This window comes from Kickxella alabastrina (assembly GCF_025024165.1).
Source record: "Kickxella alabastrina strain RSA 675 chromosome Unknown BX661scaffold_5, whole genome shotgun sequence".
In the NCBI taxonomy this organism is placed as follows: domain Eukaryota; kingdom Fungi; phylum Kickxellomycota; class Kickxellomycetes; order Kickxellales; family Kickxellaceae; genus Kickxella; species Kickxella alabastrina.
This window is the reverse complement of record NW_026251476.1, coordinates 188944-207605: the sequence shown is the minus strand read 5'-3', so window position 1 is coordinate 207605 and position 18662 is coordinate 188944. Positions and strand designations below refer to the sequence as shown.

The 18662-nt window shown below is 47.1% G+C and overlaps 7 protein-coding genes across 7 annotated transcripts; 4 read left to right on the top strand and 3 right to left on the bottom strand.

The window, feature by feature from the left end:
* Positions 1 to 359: 359 nt before the first annotated feature.
* On the top strand, positions 360 to 2057 carry BX661DRAFT_178830 (uncharacterized protein; the record flags this gene model as incomplete). The annotated part of the gene is made up of 1 exon (XM_051535023.1): positions 360 to 2057. Exon 1 carries the CDS (start codon positions 441 to 443, stop codon positions 2052 to 2054), a length of 1614 nt encoding a protein of 537 aa, XP_051393328.1. The 5' UTR covers positions 360 to 440.
* Positions 2058 to 2807: 750 nt separating this feature from the next.
* BX661DRAFT_196823 (uncharacterized protein) lies at positions 2808 to 4232 on the top strand (the record flags this gene model as incomplete). Its single annotated transcript, XM_051538077.1, has 1 exon — positions 2808 to 4232. The coding sequence occupies one exon, from the start codon at positions 2808 to 2810 to the stop codon at positions 4230 to 4232; it is 1425 nt and encodes a 474-aa protein (XP_051393327.1).
* A 317-nt stretch (positions 4233 to 4549) lies between these two features.
* On the top strand, positions 4550 to 7576 carry BX661DRAFT_196822 (uncharacterized protein; the record flags this gene model as incomplete). The annotated part of the gene is made up of 1 exon (XM_051538076.1): positions 4550 to 7576. One exon carries the CDS (start codon positions 4550 to 4552, stop codon positions 7574 to 7576), a length of 3027 nt encoding a protein of 1008 aa, XP_051393326.1.
* A 38-nt stretch (positions 7577 to 7614) lies between these two features.
* Positions 7615 to 8134, bottom strand: BX661DRAFT_178827 (cyclophilin-like domain-containing protein). The gene has a single exon (XM_051535022.1). It carries the CDS (start codon positions 8098 to 8100, stop codon positions 7627 to 7629), a length of 474 nt encoding a protein of 157 aa, XP_051393325.1. The 5' UTR covers positions 8101 to 8134; the 3' UTR covers positions 7615 to 7626.
* A 2946-nt stretch (positions 8135 to 11080) lies between these two features.
* BX661DRAFT_178824 (uncharacterized protein) lies at positions 11081 to 12263 on the bottom strand. Its single transcript, XM_051535021.1, has one exon. It carries the CDS (start codon positions 12166 to 12168, stop codon positions 11260 to 11262), a length of 909 nt encoding a protein of 302 aa, XP_051393324.1. The 5' UTR covers positions 12169 to 12263; the 3' UTR covers positions 11081 to 11259.
* Positions 12264 to 12698: 435 nt separating this feature from the next.
* BX661DRAFT_178821 (pyridoxal phosphate-dependent transferase) lies at positions 12699 to 13993 on the top strand. Its single transcript, XM_051535020.1, has one exon. It carries the CDS (start codon positions 12765 to 12767, stop codon positions 13884 to 13886), a length of 1122 nt encoding a protein of 373 aa, XP_051393323.1. The 5' UTR covers positions 12699 to 12764; the 3' UTR covers positions 13887 to 13993.
* Positions 13994 to 14056: 63 nt separating this feature from the next.
* Positions 14057 to 17646, bottom strand: BX661DRAFT_178820 (multidrug resistance protein 1-like protein; the record flags this gene model as incomplete). The annotated part of the gene is made up of 1 exon (XM_051535019.1): positions 14057 to 17646. Exon 1 carries the CDS (start codon positions 17591 to 17593, stop codon positions 14057 to 14059), a length of 3537 nt encoding a protein of 1178 aa, XP_051393322.1. The 5' UTR covers positions 17594 to 17646.
* Positions 17647 to 18662: the final 1016 nt, after the last annotated feature.

Here is an 18662-nt window from a genome sequence, read left to right as displayed (position 1 = left end):
CTAATTTGCACCTGGCGTTTTTTAGCAGCTTGCACCAGTCATTTACTGAATGCATTCTATTTTAAAAGGTCTGCTCATTTCCAGGGTGTGTTTTTTACACTAACTTCTCGCTCGAGCATCTGAAACATGCGCTTTTGTGGTTGCAAAAGTGTGCTTTATATTCTCATAAAATCCATGTAAAAGTCCCACTTTATATTTTATACAAAGTGTCTGGTCGCCTTTGATGAGCTCATTTACCTTTGTATATCTACATCCTTTCCTCAATACATTTTTTCATTTTGTTTTGTGCCCACTTAGCATCAAAAAGGTGGCGGTCATCTGCCAAGCTGCTGGTTGTTTCACCTCACTCCACTCCACATCCCATCTATCCAACTCCACTCCAAATCTTTTTATTTTAGTGCCCATTTATACTCGCAAACTTTGTTATATATATTATATTAATGTCAGCCAAAGCCTTACACATACTCGACCTGCCGCTCATTGTCGCCGAGCTAATACTTCGATACACAATATCGGAAAAAACAATTAATAGATTTAAATATTCACCGCTAGCTGTTTGTCGGGAGTGGAGGAAGCTGGGTATACGAATGACCTATCAAAATGCATTTTATTACAGCAGTTGCCATTGGCAAAACAATTTTATACGCACACATTCAAATATTGACTTGATTAATGCAGGCAATTACCATCAACATGTAGTTAATATACATGTTTCTGTGAGCAACCATAGGGCGTTTAGGCACTTATTGGACAATTACAAAACACTATTTAAAGTCAACAGTATCAAATGGGATCGAGTGAAAGGGCTGGTGTTTAATTTACAACCACTTGGCTCATCACATCCTGGCATAGAATTTAGCGATGCAAATGATGAGCTGGTGCCACAGGCATCCGAAATGTGCGATAATCTGGTGCGAATAATGCCCAACATCCAAAAACTAGATTTAAGTACAATAAAAAGCAACAGCCTTATGACTCGTGTATTGAATAGCAAACTTGTCGGCGCCTATTATAAACAGTTGAGCCAATTTCGTAGCCACTATTTTGTGTCATTCCCTCTGGATACCCAATTCACCAATATTACCAGCCTATATTTATGCTTGACACCCACAGCCGAACGACTACTTCCGAGTATCAATGCTGCAGCACTTTACAAATTGCAGCTTATGGATGTGCCCTTGAGCTTTTCGTGGAAGTATTTCCAGCACGATTCAACATCAACTACCATTACGTTTACAAACCTGAGGAAACTAACGCTGAATTTTACTAAAATTTCTGAAGATAATGATATTTTGACAGGGCTAATCAGCAATATAGACAGCGCCTCCAAACCGTACACGGTGCATTTTCCAAAGCTGAGAGCGCTCACACTAGAACATGAGCCGGGAATTTTGTTTATAGCGGCATCATATGTTTTCCCAAAAACCATTGAAGAAGTTTGCATCGCCCATTCGTTCACCACAATGGATATTCTCAGCAAGGCACAAATTGAATTTATAAATGACTTGAATATCGTTATTGGAAAGGTTAAAAAAAGTTTCGAAGATGTGTTTTACCAGTCTACAAATCATTTCTTTGGAAAGGCTATCCAAACAATTAATAGTACTCTCAATTTGAGAGAAATAGAATTTGCATTGGATATGCAGCGCTTGGATTGGTCGAGTCTTTCAATTTTTCACTGGAATGGCGTGTTTTATTTTGAACATATTCCATTGTTAGTGTCTGGGTTGCCTGGACTACTTAATCTCTACATTAGCGAAATAAGTTTTGATGATATCCCACAAAACAGGTTCCAGCTGGTCGATCCAGAAGTGCACAGTAAAGTGCAAATTGCGCCGTTAAGTGTAAATTTGCAGCGGTTGGTTATGTCCTCGTTCAGTGGTGAAGAAAGCTTGACCGAGGATGTGATAGCCAGTATGCACTGCTTGATTCTTCAGTTGCCGTCACTCAACTATTTAAGTTTGGATAATGATTCAGATTGGCTGGAAATGGACAAATTTGTGTCTGTGTTTAAAGAGTGGTACCCACACTTGGAGAAAATGAAGATTGTATAAAAATGGCATCCATTTATTTTAATTTCCTGTCAAAGTTGATATAGGCGTGGCAGAAACACTTTCTGAAATATTAGTTACCATATTATACCAAAACATTAGATTAAGGATCGCCAGTTTCATTTTCATCTTTCGTTGTAAATTATTTTGCAGAATTTTGTTTACATGCACACAGTTGATTACACCCAGTTAACATCAGTCAAATTTTACTCTAATAAATATAAAGGCAGTTCATATTTTTCTGTGTATTTCATCCCAATTCCACATTTTGTTGTGACATAAAATTGTTGTCCATGGTTTTACGAATTTACAGGAAAAAGGTCATGTAAAAAAGAGCACTAGTATTGCAGAGAATGTAAGATAAAATGTGCCCATCGTTGTTGAAATCAATAGTTCACATTCCAAAAAAATAAAAAAATAATGTCTGTGGCATTGCGCCAGATTCCACTTTATTGATATTGTCACAACAATAAATTAGTAATCCGATATTGCATTGTAATTATATCTGTGCTTTATTGGTATTGTCCCAGCAATAAAATAGTAATATAATGTTGTATTGTAATTGGACCACAATGTTTGCATGCTCCTTTTTTACTATACGATAGTATGCAAACTTTTTAAATAAAAATACTGGTCATCTTTCGTGGGGATTCAATTTTGCCTCTATAAAACGAACTGACTATTCGCAAAATGATTCTGTTCAATACAAATTCAACTTCTCTTACATTCACACATACACACACAGCACATTCTATAATGTTCAACAATAGCTACCTTAAACATCTGGCCAAAATTAAGACTCAGGAGATTGAGCTGGGTACCCTTGATCTTGCAATGTTTGGAACCGTAATGGGTGATATTTACCTGTACAAGAACGAGCGCAGCGATCCGGGTTTTATGCCATTTGACGCAGTTGCACACAGCTTTTGCATGCTTGTTGCCAATTACTACCCAATCCTCGTTGGCCGCCCCACAGTCGATAGTGTTGGCAAGGGTATTATGACCGTTGACCCATCAAACCTCTGCTTGCCTGACATTGCTGAGGTGTTTATCGACCATCGGGCCGAATCCTTTTTTGAGGCGCGTCCAAATGACTCCAAGGACAAGCCAGACACATTATTTTTTAATGTGCACAAGTTTTACCGTGGCAGCGGCGTTGTCCATCTTCCTCAGGCGACTTACCACAGGGACCACTCGGCGGCATTTGTAAGAGTCCTGCGATTCAAGAACAACACCTATGTTGGCATTTCATTGTCTGTTTCTCACGGTCTTTTTGACGGCACCAGCTACTTGGCATTCATCAATCATTGGGCTGAGTACGCGCGCAACCTCGATGACGCCAAAAACGGCACTTATAAGTTGGCCAAGCCTCCCAATGGTGACCGCCAAATGATGATCAACTGCCTTGATAAGGTCGAGCCACTAAAGCCCCCATTCATTGAGCACTTTAGAAACATCGTGTCGCCTTTGCCAATGCAATTTTCAACTAACATTGCATCTGTGCTCATGTCCTTACCTGATATCCAGCCGATTAAAGACCAACACGTTCTTCATTTCACTCCGGCCAACTTGGAGTGCATGCGTCATTATATTGATAAGGAGCAGACCATTAACGCCACACTCCTTGCTCTGTTAGCAAAAAACATGTTGCAGGCTAATATCAAGGCATTTGGAGAAGAGCAACAAATATCGTATGTGGCCATGGCTTATGACGGACGCACCCGCTCTAAAATTCCAAGAAACTTTTCTGGCAATGCATCTTGCCCAGCCATCGCACCACTATCACCGCAGATGGTTCTCAACAGTTCATACAAGGATTTGAGCCGGATCATTGCAAGATACGGCTCCAAGACAGAGAGTGGACATATGAAGTCTACCATCCTGATGATTGAAAACGAGCTCAATGTGCTGCACCAGATTGGACTTTCGCTGTGCAACACGCCGGAATCATCGTACATAGGTATGACCAATTTGCGTTACATGCCATATTACTCGGTTGACTTTGGATTCGGCGGTCCAATATTCCTCGGATTGGATTATTTCCAAACAGACGGCATGTCTCGCCTGCTGCTGAACAAGCAGGATGGTGGATTGGACCTATATCTTAACTATAACGATGCGCACTTTGAGGTATTCCACCAGCTCGACGACATAAAGATGTTTGCAGACATAATTTACTAGTATTTTTTATTTACAAATAACCTTTTATTCCCAGATATTTAGTAGTAACAAATTAAGTGCTCTATTCTTGATTTTCAGTGTGCAGTTAGAAAGAAAGAGAACGCGTAAGTCGTGCTTTTCCCTTTCCCTCTTTTTAATTTCCCCCTTTTTCTTTTCTTTGTGTGAATCGCCAAGCAAAATTCTGTGCTTTCATTTTGACTTCCTCTCGCTTTAATTATCCTTCTTTCTCAATTTCGATTTCTAACTTATTTTTAAACCTCATCTCAGCTCAATTAACTTTTTTTATTATAAATTTGACTTTATATATATATATATTCATGGACCAACAGCTGGACGAGCACAGCGCTAGCGACATGAATGTCGAGACAAGGTCAGAGGCAGAGTGCGACACCTCCAAGAAAAATACAGAATCCATTATTGCAGCTGCCACTGCCACCACTGCCAAAGGATCCGCAAGCGAGGACGAGGACAAGCGGCGCTCTGATTACAACGCCAAAGGCAAAGCCGCAGAGGAAGGGCCAGCGCATTATCTCTGCGGTCTGAACAACCTGGGCAACACATGCTTCATGAACTCAGCCTTGCAGTGCCTGGGGCACATCAAAGAGCTCACGCAGTATTTTGTCTCGGGGGCGTACCGCACCGAGGTGAACCGGACCAATCCTTTGGGGATGCAGGGCTCAGTTGCTCTGTCATACGGTCGCCTGGTGCGGTCCATGTGGGGGGCTTCTCATTATGCACCCCGCGGATTTAAGCAGACGCTGGCGCAATGGGCGCCACAGTTCCGCGGGTACAACCAGCAGGACGCACCCGAGTTCCTGGCTTTTCTGCTGGATGGGCTGCACGAGGATCTGAACCGGATTGTGCAAAAACCCTATGTTGAGGTGCCTGATGCCAATGGCAGGAGCGATGAGGAGGTGGCCAACGAACAATGGGATTTGCATCTGAAGAGAAACGATAGCGTAGTCGTGGACATGTTCCAGGGCCAGTTTCGTAGCACCCTGGTCTGCCCCGAATGCCATGGCGTTTCAGTTACATTTGATCCTTTCATGTACTTGACCTTGCCCGTGCCCGTGCAGAGACAGCGCGAGGTTGCCGTACTTTTTGTACCTGCCGATGTTTCGCTGCACGCCGTGCGCATGCGGGTGAATGTGCCGTCGGAATTCACCGTGGCGCAGCTTTTGGGTGTCGTGGCCCATCTAACAGGACGTTCTGCCGGAGATCTGGTGGCGAGCGATGTGGCATCGCACCGCACATACATGGTCTTTGGGGACAACGACGCGGTCAGCGACATCAAATCAGCGGACATTGTACACATGTATGAGGTTGACCGTCATGAGACTGTGGTTCAACTGATGTGCTCCAAGGCAAGCATGCGTCCCTCTGGTTACATGTATCCGGACATCATCACCATGCCCCTGTTGCTGACGCTTCCTCAGAGTGAGCTGACGCTACAAAAGGTGCTCCTGGCCGTGGTCAAGGCACTGTACCGCTGGACAATGGTGGATATCTCGCGATTGGTGACTGCCCTAGAGGGACAGGACGACGAGATTTTGGAGCTTTTGGTTGGCGCTGTTACTACCTATGTTCATCGCGGGCGCGGTTACGCGATGGCTACGGTGAGGCGTGGTATGTCGGCATTCATGAATTCGGGACGCAAGGCTCCCCCGGTGGGTCCGTTCAGCGCATTTGCAGATCGGATTGTGGGCGACACTCTTGAGCCGCTTGTCCGCGAAGAGCAGCCATCTGCCACTGCTGGTGGGCGGAGGAGGGCGCGAGATGAAGATGGTATTGTCTGGGACAGCGACGAGGACTCTGGAGGGCAAGCACCGGCGGGCGTGACTCCGAAGCGGGCAAAGTCTGACAACGAGGCTGAGAGCGACGCAGAGATAACCACCGGAATGGAGATTGTTGTGGAAAAAGAGGAGCCCACGCAGCCTGAGGCCGATTCTGAGGATCCTCCTGTGACCAGCGCAAGCACCAGCTCAGATGACGATATCGTCGATGCCGCCGCGGCCATGACGTTTGCCACGCCGACATTGGCGTCGCAATTGTCGTGCCCCGTCGAGCTACGCTCCGGTGACACGCTCCTGTGCGAGTGGTCCAAGGAGGGCACGTCGCTGCTCCTCTCTGCGCTCGGCAGTTCTCTCGAGGATTTCGACGACCTGTTTGACTTTAGGTGCACAGACAACTACGCCATGCCACTGCTTGAGGATGCCTCAGCCTATACTCACCTGGCTCCGCTGGACTATATTTCCAGGGACTCTGAGCCTCGCTCCATGCCCCCTCCTAGGGCTGTCGCCAAAAGAGCGCCGACTCTGCAAGAGTGTTTGGATGAGTTCACCCGGCCCGAGCAATTGGGCGTTGACGACCCTTGGTACTGCGGAAGGTGCCAGGAGCACCGGCTGGCTACCAAGAAGTTTGATCTTTGGAGGACGCCTGCCATCCTCGTTGTCCATCTGAAGCGCTTCCACCACTCACGCGCGTGGGGCGACAAGATCGATGTGCTGGTAGACTTTCCTCTGGTGGGCCTGGATCTCACTCATGTGGTGGCGCAAGAGGGCGGCGGTGAGCTTGTCTATGACCTGCAGGCCGTGTGCAATCACTATGGCGGCCTTGGCGGCGGCCATTATACGGCATATGCGATGAATCCTGAGGATGGCCAGTGGTACGACTTCAATGACTCAAGCGTGTCGCCGGTCAGAAACCCTGAGGATGTAAAGACGAAGGCCGCATACATGCTGTTCTATCGCCTGAGGGGATCCGGTAGCGGCGTGGAAAAGATCCACGAGATGATTGAGCGGTACAAGGAGACCGGCCATCCGTCCGACGAAGAGGAAGAGCCTGAATTTATGCCCCGCGTCGGCATCGCCCACAAGTACCCACATAACAATGACGACGACGACGAGGATAGCGGCGAGGAGCAGGTTCTCTCGATGCCCAAGATCGACATGGGCGAAGATATGAATACAAACGAATTTTTTGATTTTATCAGCAGGGGAGCTGGTAGAATCAGTGCCAATGTCAATGGCGTTGAGTCGCCCGAGAGCACAACTGGCGTTGCTGACGACAGCAGCGATACGGAAAAGGAGGAGTATGGTAGCAATAACTTTGATTTTGGGATGCGTGGGTTGGGCAGTATGGATGCCAATGCTGCCGAGGGTACTGCGGTTAACATTGGTCCCGAGTTCTCGCCGTCCGTTACTCCGCCGCCTGAATTTTTCAATGACATTGAGTATACGCCGGTCGCTGTGCCCGCGTATAACACTGAGCCTGATTTCCTGCCATCTGTTACTTCGCCACCTGACCTTTACGACACGACTGAACCAAATGACTATGCTAATTGATTTTTTCTTTTTATTTGAACACTAAATGGTTAAGGCTAAATTTTATTGACTCATTCGATGACTGTTCGCAAAATTTTAACTCCTTCTCTTGGCCGATCACTCGCGTCGGTGGCCACCAGCCCCAGACTCCTCACAACCTCCATTCCCTTCGATACCCTTCCAAACACAGTGTGCTTGCCGTCCAGATGAGGAGTGGGTTTTAAAGTTATGAAAAACTGACTGCCATTCGTGTTGGGCCCACTGTTAGCCATGCTGAGGATGCCCGCTCCCGTGTGTTTCAGCCTATTAACTTCATCTTCAAATTTACGGCCGAATGCAGATTCTCCCCCGCGACCTGTCCCTGTGGGATCGCCACCCTGTATCATAAAGTCCTGGATTATTCTGTGGAAAAGCGTGTTGTCATAGTAGCCGCGCTTGCTGAGGGTATAAAAGTTTTGGCAAGCAAGCGGAGAATCGTCCCAATAGAGCTCAAATGTTATGTTGCCCATCGACGTGGATAGTGTGACATTTTCCTTTGTGGTCATTTTTTGTTTTGGAAAATAAATGTGTTGATGAATGATACTGCTTATATATAGATAAAATAATAAAAAAGGTACAAAACAATTTATTGTACAATTTAAAAGTTGAAACCAACACTGTTTTATGGGATACAATTAAACAAAACCAGGTGCCGATTAGAGTTGATCTTATGTAGCTCAATAAACATTTGGTCTTATTCATCAACTTTGTGATATTTGCTTGTTTAATATATCGCTCAATGGATACCTTTTTTTCTGTGCTGATTAAAACTATTGGCAGACATTTCAACCGTCAGAAATTTGATCCATGTTCATTGGTTCACAACCAACAAGTTGCCTTGCTATATTTAAATATTTTTGTGCTAAGAGTCTAAGAATCTAATAGTGAAATGTAAAAATATATAAATGCGGCTGTATGAACTATTGCACAGCCCGAGGATATGGAAGTAGGTGTCGAGGATCGTGAAATAAGTCTCTGGCTGCATGCAGATTAATAGGGTACATTCTAGAATGGGGAGTACATCTGGGTGGCATTATTATGTCCCCTGATTTGATCCTGTATGGTACCATCAATACCCTGTTAATTGGAATATTGAGGTTAAGGATCGTAAAACGAGTCTTCATTAACATCCACTTCCATATCATCAGGCTGCTCAACAATAGCAATATAAACAATTAAATTCACATCTGAAAAGCCACACTTTCCTATCGTTTTCCAAATTTACACTGGCGTCAAGCGTTATTATGTTATTATATATAATGTCTTTGTTCATTAATATTGTTTATAGATTTTTAAACCCTCGTTTAGAATGCCAAACTAAAAAATAGCATTAGTTCAAATTACAGATATAAATAGCCAAACCTTTTCCAAACAACTCAGCATTTTATCATTACCTATTGCATTTATATCTCAAAACCATCATTCCACCTAGTCTCCACTGCCATAAAGGTTTTCTCGATCCTCGCTTTTGCTGCCGCCGCCACCATTGTCATGGCACTATTAAGTGGTGAAAGACAAGCTCTACTTTCATTCCAGCTGACAAAAAGATTGACGTCAACAACTTATATAGCGTATCCAAAGCAATTAAGAAGTACGAAACAGAAGCTAAGGTGGAAAATATGTATTATCTGATTAGAATAGGTTTGGGTTCTAGCGCTGTCAGTAGGATGATAGAACATGCCGAATACCTCAAGAACGACTCAGAGGTTAAAGGAGACAGTGATCTTGAGAAGAGTTACAAGGTGCTTGTGGGCGTTATTGATAACTTTGCCAAGATGGTTTAAACATACAAATCTTTGCATGTGGTATATAAGGCTAGCCTTTTTGCCCCTTTTAAATACACATTAAAAACTAAATGCAATATTTCTAACATGATCAATATGAAACATGATCAAAATTCCCCTTTTAATTTTAGACAGCATTTCTAATTTAGTAACTTTATACTCCAGAAATATTAAATTCATTTTCCCACAATACCGCCAATATGATTTATAATTTTATCTTTAAAATTTCTTGACATAATATTGGGTGACACTTCGCTAGATTATGTCCACTTAAAATAGACACACTCACGCACTCTGTCGTCCATATGCCGACTGTGGAGACAGTCTGAATTAAAGGTTGTGTTCAACCACACATACATCTGCTGCTACGGTAAGTGCAACTTCAGTTGTTGTCTCTTAAACAGAAAATACAGCTGCCAAGTTTATTATTCTATACATAACAGTGCTGGGCTATGACCACTACATGAGGGAGCTTACAATTGCTATGAGAACGCAGGAATTTTCACTGAAACCGCTCCGAAAAGTTTTGGATCTCATAGGTGTCAGCTTTGTAGCTTAATGGCCCTGTTTCAAAATGATAAGTACTCAGTGAGAGGCTAATTGTTACGTAGACACGACCCCATATGTTGGCAGAACACAAACAAAGATATTGGACACACTCTCGCTGCCAACAAGATTGCTGAACATTTGCTGTACATTGTAAAAATGGAAAAAAGGTGCATCTTAAATTGTACAGGCCGCCATTGGCTCGTGTGGTGAATATTTTTGCCAAGAAATTGCACTTATTCAAGTGCGAGACTGGTCTTCTGCGCTAACACCCCGAATTTCGGCCAAAATCACACATTTGTAATTAAATATGTTCAAAAAAGTCGATTTGCTACATGTGTACACTAAAACACTGCGCCAGCTTATTCTGAGCGATCTATTATATACATTTTCATAGAAGGAACAATTCAGCATATCCATGTCACCCGATTGGGCTATCAAGTTTACCATTCTTGTCAAGCTGGGTGTGTATTTTGGTTACAACCCAACCACCCAATTTGTCCTCGAGAACAGGTGCCGCAAAGCTTTCAAGGTGAATTACTAGCTGTGCTTTACACAGATCTTGAGCTTGAAATTAGTTAGCACCACATCTGAACTGGATGTTTCGATTGTAGATGATTTTTCAGCGCATTTGGTTAATTTCATTGTGTATGACATACTGGAAAAACAAGGGTGTATTGGCAGAAGTGATGGCTCAATCCGTTGGTGCGCTGGAGATCGGGTATATAATACCAATTTACCTGGTTGCAACAACCATTATAAATTGACCCACACAGCATTTGGAAATCAATCAAATGCGCAGTACAACCGTTTGTGCCTTGATTCAAATTTGGACTTTCTCAAAACCATCTTTGTCAAATAGTCAAGAATATCAAGGTCTACCTTGGGCAAACTTCCAGTTTTGGTATTACCAGAGCTCAAGCAGCCTCGAATTACACATTTTGAGATTAGAGAGGCGAGCATTAAGATATATTTACCCGACCATCACCAAATAAAATTCGCCGTGCCGACACTGTTTGTCCTCTAGCTTTAGGAAATAATTATCGGGTTGAACTGCTTGATTGAGCCAAAGCATGTTGTAAATGGCCCGCCGCAGTACCTGCTGGTGCGTCTGGACGTGCTCGAGGTGCTTCAGGTCAACAATAGGCTACTACCACTCGCTAAGAAAGCAATAAATAAACCAAGCAGCACGTATCCACATACACGCAACACCTTAATGACAAGTGTGGGCTTTTACAGACCTTAATGTTCCTGCCTTCGATTTTGTCAAAATATAAACGCAATGCACCCCCAATATACTAAAAAAATAAATTATGAACTGCGGAAAAATAAGTTTCAAATGCCCGGCTGGAGCTGCTGCTTGAGCTCAATTATTTGCTGGCGATGTTCCTCGGGCAGCTGCGCCAACTGCTCGTCTGTCAGACTCAAAAGCTGCTTGAGCACCTCTGCGTTGTCCATCTCCGTGGCCGCCGACTCATCGGCAATAACCAGAGCTGGGGCGGGTACAGGTGCAGGCGCCAAAGCAGGAGCTGGTGTTGAATAATCAAAGTGCGGCTGGGGCGGCATGGATTGAGAGGAAGCCGCGTGACGAGATTGAAACGGCGGAGGTGGGGGTCTCTGATGGGGCATTCCCGTTGGGCGCAACGTTCCCGCAGCCATGGTAACATCAGCGGCTCCGCCCTTAATAATTTTCAGCTGCTCATCAGCAACCAAGCCCTCCAACTCCATAGCTGCCAAAACCGCCCACGCAAGCCCCGGATTCTTCGTCAGCTCTTGTTTCGCCTTGGTTGTGTTGACGTCTGCGTATGCTCTGTATTGCGCGATCAGTTCCATCCGCATATCCGAGCTGAGTTGGCTAACAATCTCTCTAGCTTTGTCTACACCTCCTGGGCCGCCCATTGGCTCCCTCTGCGTACTCTTCGGCGTATTCCTCAGCGACAAACCGTCGGTTCCAAGATATGCCCGGATTCTGTCGCGGTCCGCGTACCCGATTTTGATGTTGCGACCGTCGACTAGCGAGTCATTGAGATTTTTGATCGCGCTGGCGGCAATGTTAGTATCAGCATATTGGCAGAAGCCAAAACCCCTGGCGCGGCTGGTGTTGGGGTCAAATACCAGCCGGATGTCAATGACAGGGCCTGCGAGCTCGAGCATCTGGCGGAGCTGCTCTTCGGTTGTGTCGTAAGCGACATTGCCCAAAAAAACAATGTTGCTTTCTTCCATCTCTTGCCAATTGTGATCCATTTCAGTTAAAAAAGCAAATAGTAATATATTACGGTGATGCAGAGCAAGAATAATGAAGGTATATGCAGTTTATTAAGAAATATCAAATAAATAAATGGCGCCCTCCTAAAAAAGGGCGCGCCAATGTCGTATGAATTGCATTTAAGGGTATAATCCACTCGCGTATGGGAACACTCACATGCTAATATGTTGGGTTTGGAAGATAGCACTAACAGTGATTGGTCATTAGAAAAGAGCATAAAATATTGCTTTTGTGTTTTGACAGACATTCCCAAATCAAGCCATCTGAGTTTAGCGCACCACTGTTAATGGCCACGTTTCAAAAAATGTTATCGATTAAATGGACCGATTGATACATATTTGTTTGGATTTGCCTTGACTCCTTTCCATTGGGCTGATGTGGGGGTGTGCCTGGAAATATGCAAGAAATGGCAGCAGCAAGCATGTGATTGTGAGAGCGAGTAGCAAGAGTGTGGGTTTTAAAAAACAATTGAGAGCAGTGTTCTATTGTCACAAAAGTACCATTTTCTTTTTCACTTTACATCTCACCAAAAAATAATAATATTCATTTTTAATAATCTAATATCAACACCTGCATGTCTGCAACTAATAATACTACCTCGTCTACCGCTGCCAGCAACGGCCCCTGGGATGCCAAACTCCAGCAGTTTCACGGCGGCCAAGACTGGGCTAACCTGGACAACTTTGTCGAAGATTTTAGCGTTACAACGAACGCCTTTGGCATGCCGGACTCAGCCAAGCATGTCGCTATTCAGTCTGTCGAGCACAGCCACCACTACCCGCCCGCCGACCAGGAGCCGGCCAAGTCTTCTCTGGCGCGCTTTCTGTGGCCCGAAGAGTTTGAGACTGAGCGCGACCGCCTGATTCTCGGCAATGGTGCCAGCGAGCTTATCGACTTGGTGATCCGCATGGCGCCCAGGGGGACGTGGAGACCTGGGCCATTCCGCACGCAGTACAAGGAGTACGAGAGATCGGCACGCAATAACGAATATGATCTCCTTTCGGCCGAGTCGCTTGATAAGGCCAATGTCGCCTGCCTGGTTAATCCATGCAATCCGACTGGTGATTACCTTGATTTGCCTGAGTTGAAGAAGTGGGTTTCCGACAACGTGCTGCCCGGCGGATACGTGCTCATCGACGAGTCCATGCAGCCGTGGCATTCGCCCGAGTTCCGCCAGCACTCTCTGACCACCCAGCGCCAGTACGTCGAGGATCTGTACAAGGAGCAGGGTATCTCTGTATTTGTCATGCACTCATGGACCAAGCTGTGGTGCTGCACAGGCCTGCGCCTGGGCTCAGTCGTGTGCCCTACCGCCGAGCACATGCGCGCAATTAAGAAGATCCAGGTGCCGTGGTCCGTCAACACTGTTGCGCTGGCATTTCTCAATACCGTGGTCCAGGACGACAAGTACCTGGCAAAGACATGGAAGATGACGCCTGTTTGGCGCCAGCAGACTATTGATCGCATTTCAAAGATGTTCCCCGACTGGGAGTTCCATGGAAGGGAGTTTCTTTCGTGGATCTGGCTTGATACCAAGTCCGAGGATGTCGCGCAAAAGGCGATTGATTTGGCGCGCGCAGCCGGCGTCCCCGTAAGGAGCGGTCGGCCTGGGTACAACCTCCCTACATTCATCCGCCTGGCTGTCCGCGAGTCAGCCAAGGTCGATGTGCTGCTCGGAGCATGGAAGTCCATCTAAAAAACAACACATTGCATTTTGAGACTAGTTTTGCTCTAATACACACTTGCCACACTCATTTTGTTACCAAAAGTTAATTAATACCATTATAATGCCGCTTGAATAAACATTGGAAATATTAAATAGTAAAATGTATTTTTAAAAGCAAAAATATTTGTATTGATTCGTATTCAATGGGTCACTTGGAGCGACTGCTGCTGGACCAGCATGTGGTACGTGCCCTTCTGCGCCAGGAGCTCGTCGTGGGTGCCGCGCTCAACAATGCGACCGCTCTTGAACACGATGATCATGTCGCAGTCCTGGATGGTGCTCAGACGATGGGCGACGGTCAGCGTGGTGCGCTCCTTGGCGGCCTTGTCAAGAACCTTCTGCACGATCTTCTCGCTGCGAGAGTCCAGCGCGGCTGTGGCCTCGTCGAGCAGCAGAAGCTTGGGCTTGCGAATAAGGGCACGAGCAATGGCCACGCGCTGCTTCTGGCCGCCGGACAGCTGGCCGCCCTTCTGGCCGACGATGGTATTGAATCCATCGGGCTGGTTCTGGACGAAATTGTAGATGTTGGCCTCCTTGGCCGCCTCCTCAATCTCCAGCTGCGTGGCGCCGGGCTTTCCATACGCAATATTCTCGCCGATCGTGTAGTTGAACAGGATAGGCTCCTGGCCGACGATCGCCATGTTATTGCGCAGAGCCATGATGTCCCAGTCGCGCACGCCCAGTCCCTCGACAGAGACCTTGCCGGAGATGGCGTCATACAGGCGCTGTGCCAGTAGGATCGATGTCGACTTGCCTGAGCCCGAGGCGCCGACCAGCGCGATGCTCTTACCAGCAATGGCCTCGAACGAAATGCCCTTGAGGATCTTGGTGTCGGGGCGAATCGGGTACGAGAACTTTATGTTATCAAAGGAGACGTTGCCCTCGAATGACTCAACCTGGCTGCCAGTGCTGTCAATGCCATTGATGGCGCTCTCGCGGTCAAGCGTCTCAAAGATACCGCGCGACGCAACGCCAGCCTTGGAAAGAATAGGTATAACCTGTGCGAGCGTACCGATAGCCATCGAGGCAAACATTGTGGCCATCAAACTGTACATCAGATCCATAACCTCGGTCCAGCCATTGATGACAAAGCGGCAGCCGGCGAAGAACACCAGCGAGTTGATGAACATGTTGCACGCCTGGGAAAAACCAAAACCAAAAGAGCCGTAGAGCGAGCTGCGAATGCTGTCCTTGTGCGGAGCGTCGTTCATCTCGTCGAATACGCGAATAAAGGTCTCCTCGCGGCGCAGGGTCGCGACCGTCTTGATGTTGCGGATGGTTTCGGCGGCAGACTGGCCAGATTTCTCGTAGGATGCGCGCAGGCGCATGGAAGAGCCCCAGGTCGCTTGCGCCTGCCAGTACTGAGCGTACGACTGGATCGGCCAGCATCCGAGCATTAGAAGAGCAATGCGCCACTCGTAGACAAAGGCAATAGCAGAGGCGCAGATAATAGTCGCGACCGTGCTGTTGAGCGTGCTGATAAACGTGCCGACAAACTTGTTAAACTCTTCGGCGTCCGTGGCCAGGCGCGAAGTCAGTGCGCCGGTTCCGTTCTTGTCGTCGTCAAAAAAGCCGGACTCAAATGTCATGAGCTTGACAAACAGGTCGTGGCGCACCTGGCGTGTGGTGTTCTCGCCGGCAACATGGTACAGACCAATACGACCAAACATGGCGAGACAGCCAACGACTGAGAAGACGAGGAACAGGTTGGCAAACAGATTGGTATCGCGCTTGACCACTTCCATGTCTGGTTCCGACAGGGCCACCAGCGCGCGCGAAAAGACCAGAGCAAAGCAGGGCATCACAGCACCGTCAAAGAGAGCAAGGATGGCGCCGGGGATGGCGACCTTCATTGCACCCTTGTACTTCCAGGTCAGGCGCAGCAGCAGGTACATGTCACTCGAGTTTGCCACGGTCCGGGTCTTCTTGCCGCTCGCAGCAGCAGCAGTGTCGGCCGACTCGCGCTTCATGCTCTCAATAGTCTGGCGAGTAGTCGATCTTCTCATTTCCAGTGCCTGCTCCTTGAGCTCCTTGGCAATCAGCTCGTCCAGGTCACCCTCCTCATTCACATCAGCCTCGCTGGCAATGCTGGATTTTTCTTCGTCGTCACCGTCAGTCATGGTACGCACACCCTGGCGCATCTCCTGAGCGCGCACCATAGCAGCGTATTCACCGCTAAGCGTCACAAGCTCGTCGTGGGTTCCGTTCTCAGAGACAACACCCTCGCGGACAACGTAAATCTGGTCGCAATTGCGGATAGTGCTCAAGCGATGGGCAATTGAAATGGTCGTGCGGTTGGCCGACAGTTTGTCCAGGGCGTCCTGCACCAGGCGCTCCGAAGCAGTGTCCAGCGCTGAGGTGGCCTCGTCGAGCAGCAAAACATCGGGGTTGCGGACAATCGCGCGAGCAATAGCAATGCGCTGTTTCTGGCCGCCAGACAGCAGGGCACCGCCCTCGCCAACAAGCGTGTTGTAGCCGTCGGGCAGCTGGCTGATAAACGGGTGCGCGTTGGCGGCCTTGGCAGCCTCAATGACCTCTTCGTCTGTGGGTGGGTTATTCTCCGGATCGACAGCTCCCCACTTGATGTTCTGCATGATGCTGGTTGCGAAAAGTACGGGCTCCTGGGTGACAATGCCGATGCGGTGGCGCAACTTTCCAATGTTGTACTCCTTGATGTTGACGCCGTCGATGATCACGTCGCCCTGCGCGGGGTCGTAGAAGCGCTCGATCAGCCCAATGGTCGTCGACTTGCCGCAGCCGGACTCTCCGACGAGTGCAACCTTCTGACCGGGGCGAATCTCCAAGTTGAAGCCCTTGAGGATGGGAACGTTGGGGCGGCTTGGGTAGCTGAAGTGGATATTGCGGAACGAAATATCGCCGCGGATCTTATCAACCTTCTTGCCGGTCTCAGTGTCCAGCGGGTTGATGGGCGACTGGCGGTCAATAATGGCATACACCCTGTAGGCGCTGCCTCGGGCAGTCGAAATTGAAGAGAAGTTGGGTGCGGCGCCGGAAAGCATGAACCCACCGACGAGCAGCGTCAGAATAACATTGAGCACCTGGTCCGGAGAGTACTCGCCCTGGCGCAGTCGCCACGACCCAAAGTTGAATCCAACGCAGTACATGGCAAAGATGAAAAACTGGATGGCGCCGATACAACCGCCCAGAACAAAGCCGGTCTTGCGGCCATACATGTACGAGTCCTGGATCATCGCATCGTAGCGCGCAATCTCGCGCTTCTGGCCGTTGAACGCCATGACGGTGCGGATGCCTGACAGGACCTCGTCGGCGATGGCGCCAGACGCAGCGGTCTTGTCCTGTCCGTTGATGATCAGCTTGTTGATTTCCTTTCCGAGGATTGCACCAGCGCCGACGATGAACGGCATGACGGTCAGGCAAATAAAAGTCAGCTTCCAGCCCTTGACAAACGCGATAATGAAAGAAACAAGGAACCCGACGACGTTCATGAACACAAATCCGACCTTCTCGCCCAGCCCATCCTGGACCAGGTTGACGTCGTTGGTGATGCGGGTGGTCAGCTCGCCGGTTTTCACCGTGTCGAACCATCCGATATCCTGGCGCAGAATGGACTTGTAGTACAGCTTGCGAATGCGCAGACCCTGGTTCTCGGCGGCAATAGCCCAGCACGCGTTGACGAAAAAGGAGAGGATCCACATGACAATACCGAGAATCAAGAAGATCAGGCAAAAATGACGCGACCGGTTGTCCAAGTAGTTGTTGGCTTCAACAAGCTTGTCATCGATCTTTAGGAGCTGAAATTTGAGGATGACGCCCATGAGCGAGCTGAAAATAATGATCATAATCGGAGTGACAACACCTGCGGCGCACGAAAAGCAAATGCCAGCAAAGGTCAGCAGTCTGTCTGTTTTGTCGGCGAAGCGGAACAGCTGCAGAAGACCAACAGCCTCATCCTTTGCGGGCTTGGCCTCATCCAGATTGGTTTCCTCGGCGACAATGATATGCTCGGGCTTATCCGCTAGTTCGTCGATATCGTCGAGATGCTCGTTTGTGGTTAGTATGCTGGAGGGCACAGATTTGAGGATTTGTGGTTTGTTTGAGGCTGCGATGCCCGCCATTTTTTTGTCAGCCATGCGAGGATCAAAGTAGTAACAATAAAAATTAGATGATTTAAATAATATACAAGTTAAAAACAACAATTAAAATTTTTTATATATAAATGTCAGAACAAAAAAATAATAATTATTAAAAAGTGGGGTTTTTTAGTGGGGTAAAATATAAATTTGAAGAATAAGAAGAGATAAGTGTGAGTATTTAAACGTGTGGGCTTTTTTTAAAGCAAAAATTTTACATGGTGAGTATAAAGTTTACGTGTGTCTGATAATAAATTGGCCAATTGACAAGCCAAGTGATGCACATGTGGATATGTAAATAAAAAAGGAATTATTCGTGTTTTATTTAGCAAGTGGATAGACAGCGGAAATTTGTCGGGAAAGGGTGGGGGTGAGGACAAGCCCAATATTCTTTTCGTCACAATTTGGACACTACAAAATATTCAAAATAACTTGTGAGAAAGAAAATGCGAGGGAAATAGAGAAAGAGCACAATGCATTGTTGATAAAAAGAAAAAGAACAAAAAAAGTGAGGAAAAAAGAATGACACAAAATGTGATATCATGTGCACATTGCGTATCCTCTTTTATTTTTTTTTATCTTGGCTTGACGGAAAATTGTCGGGAATAGACAAAACAGACAAATTATGCGCTCC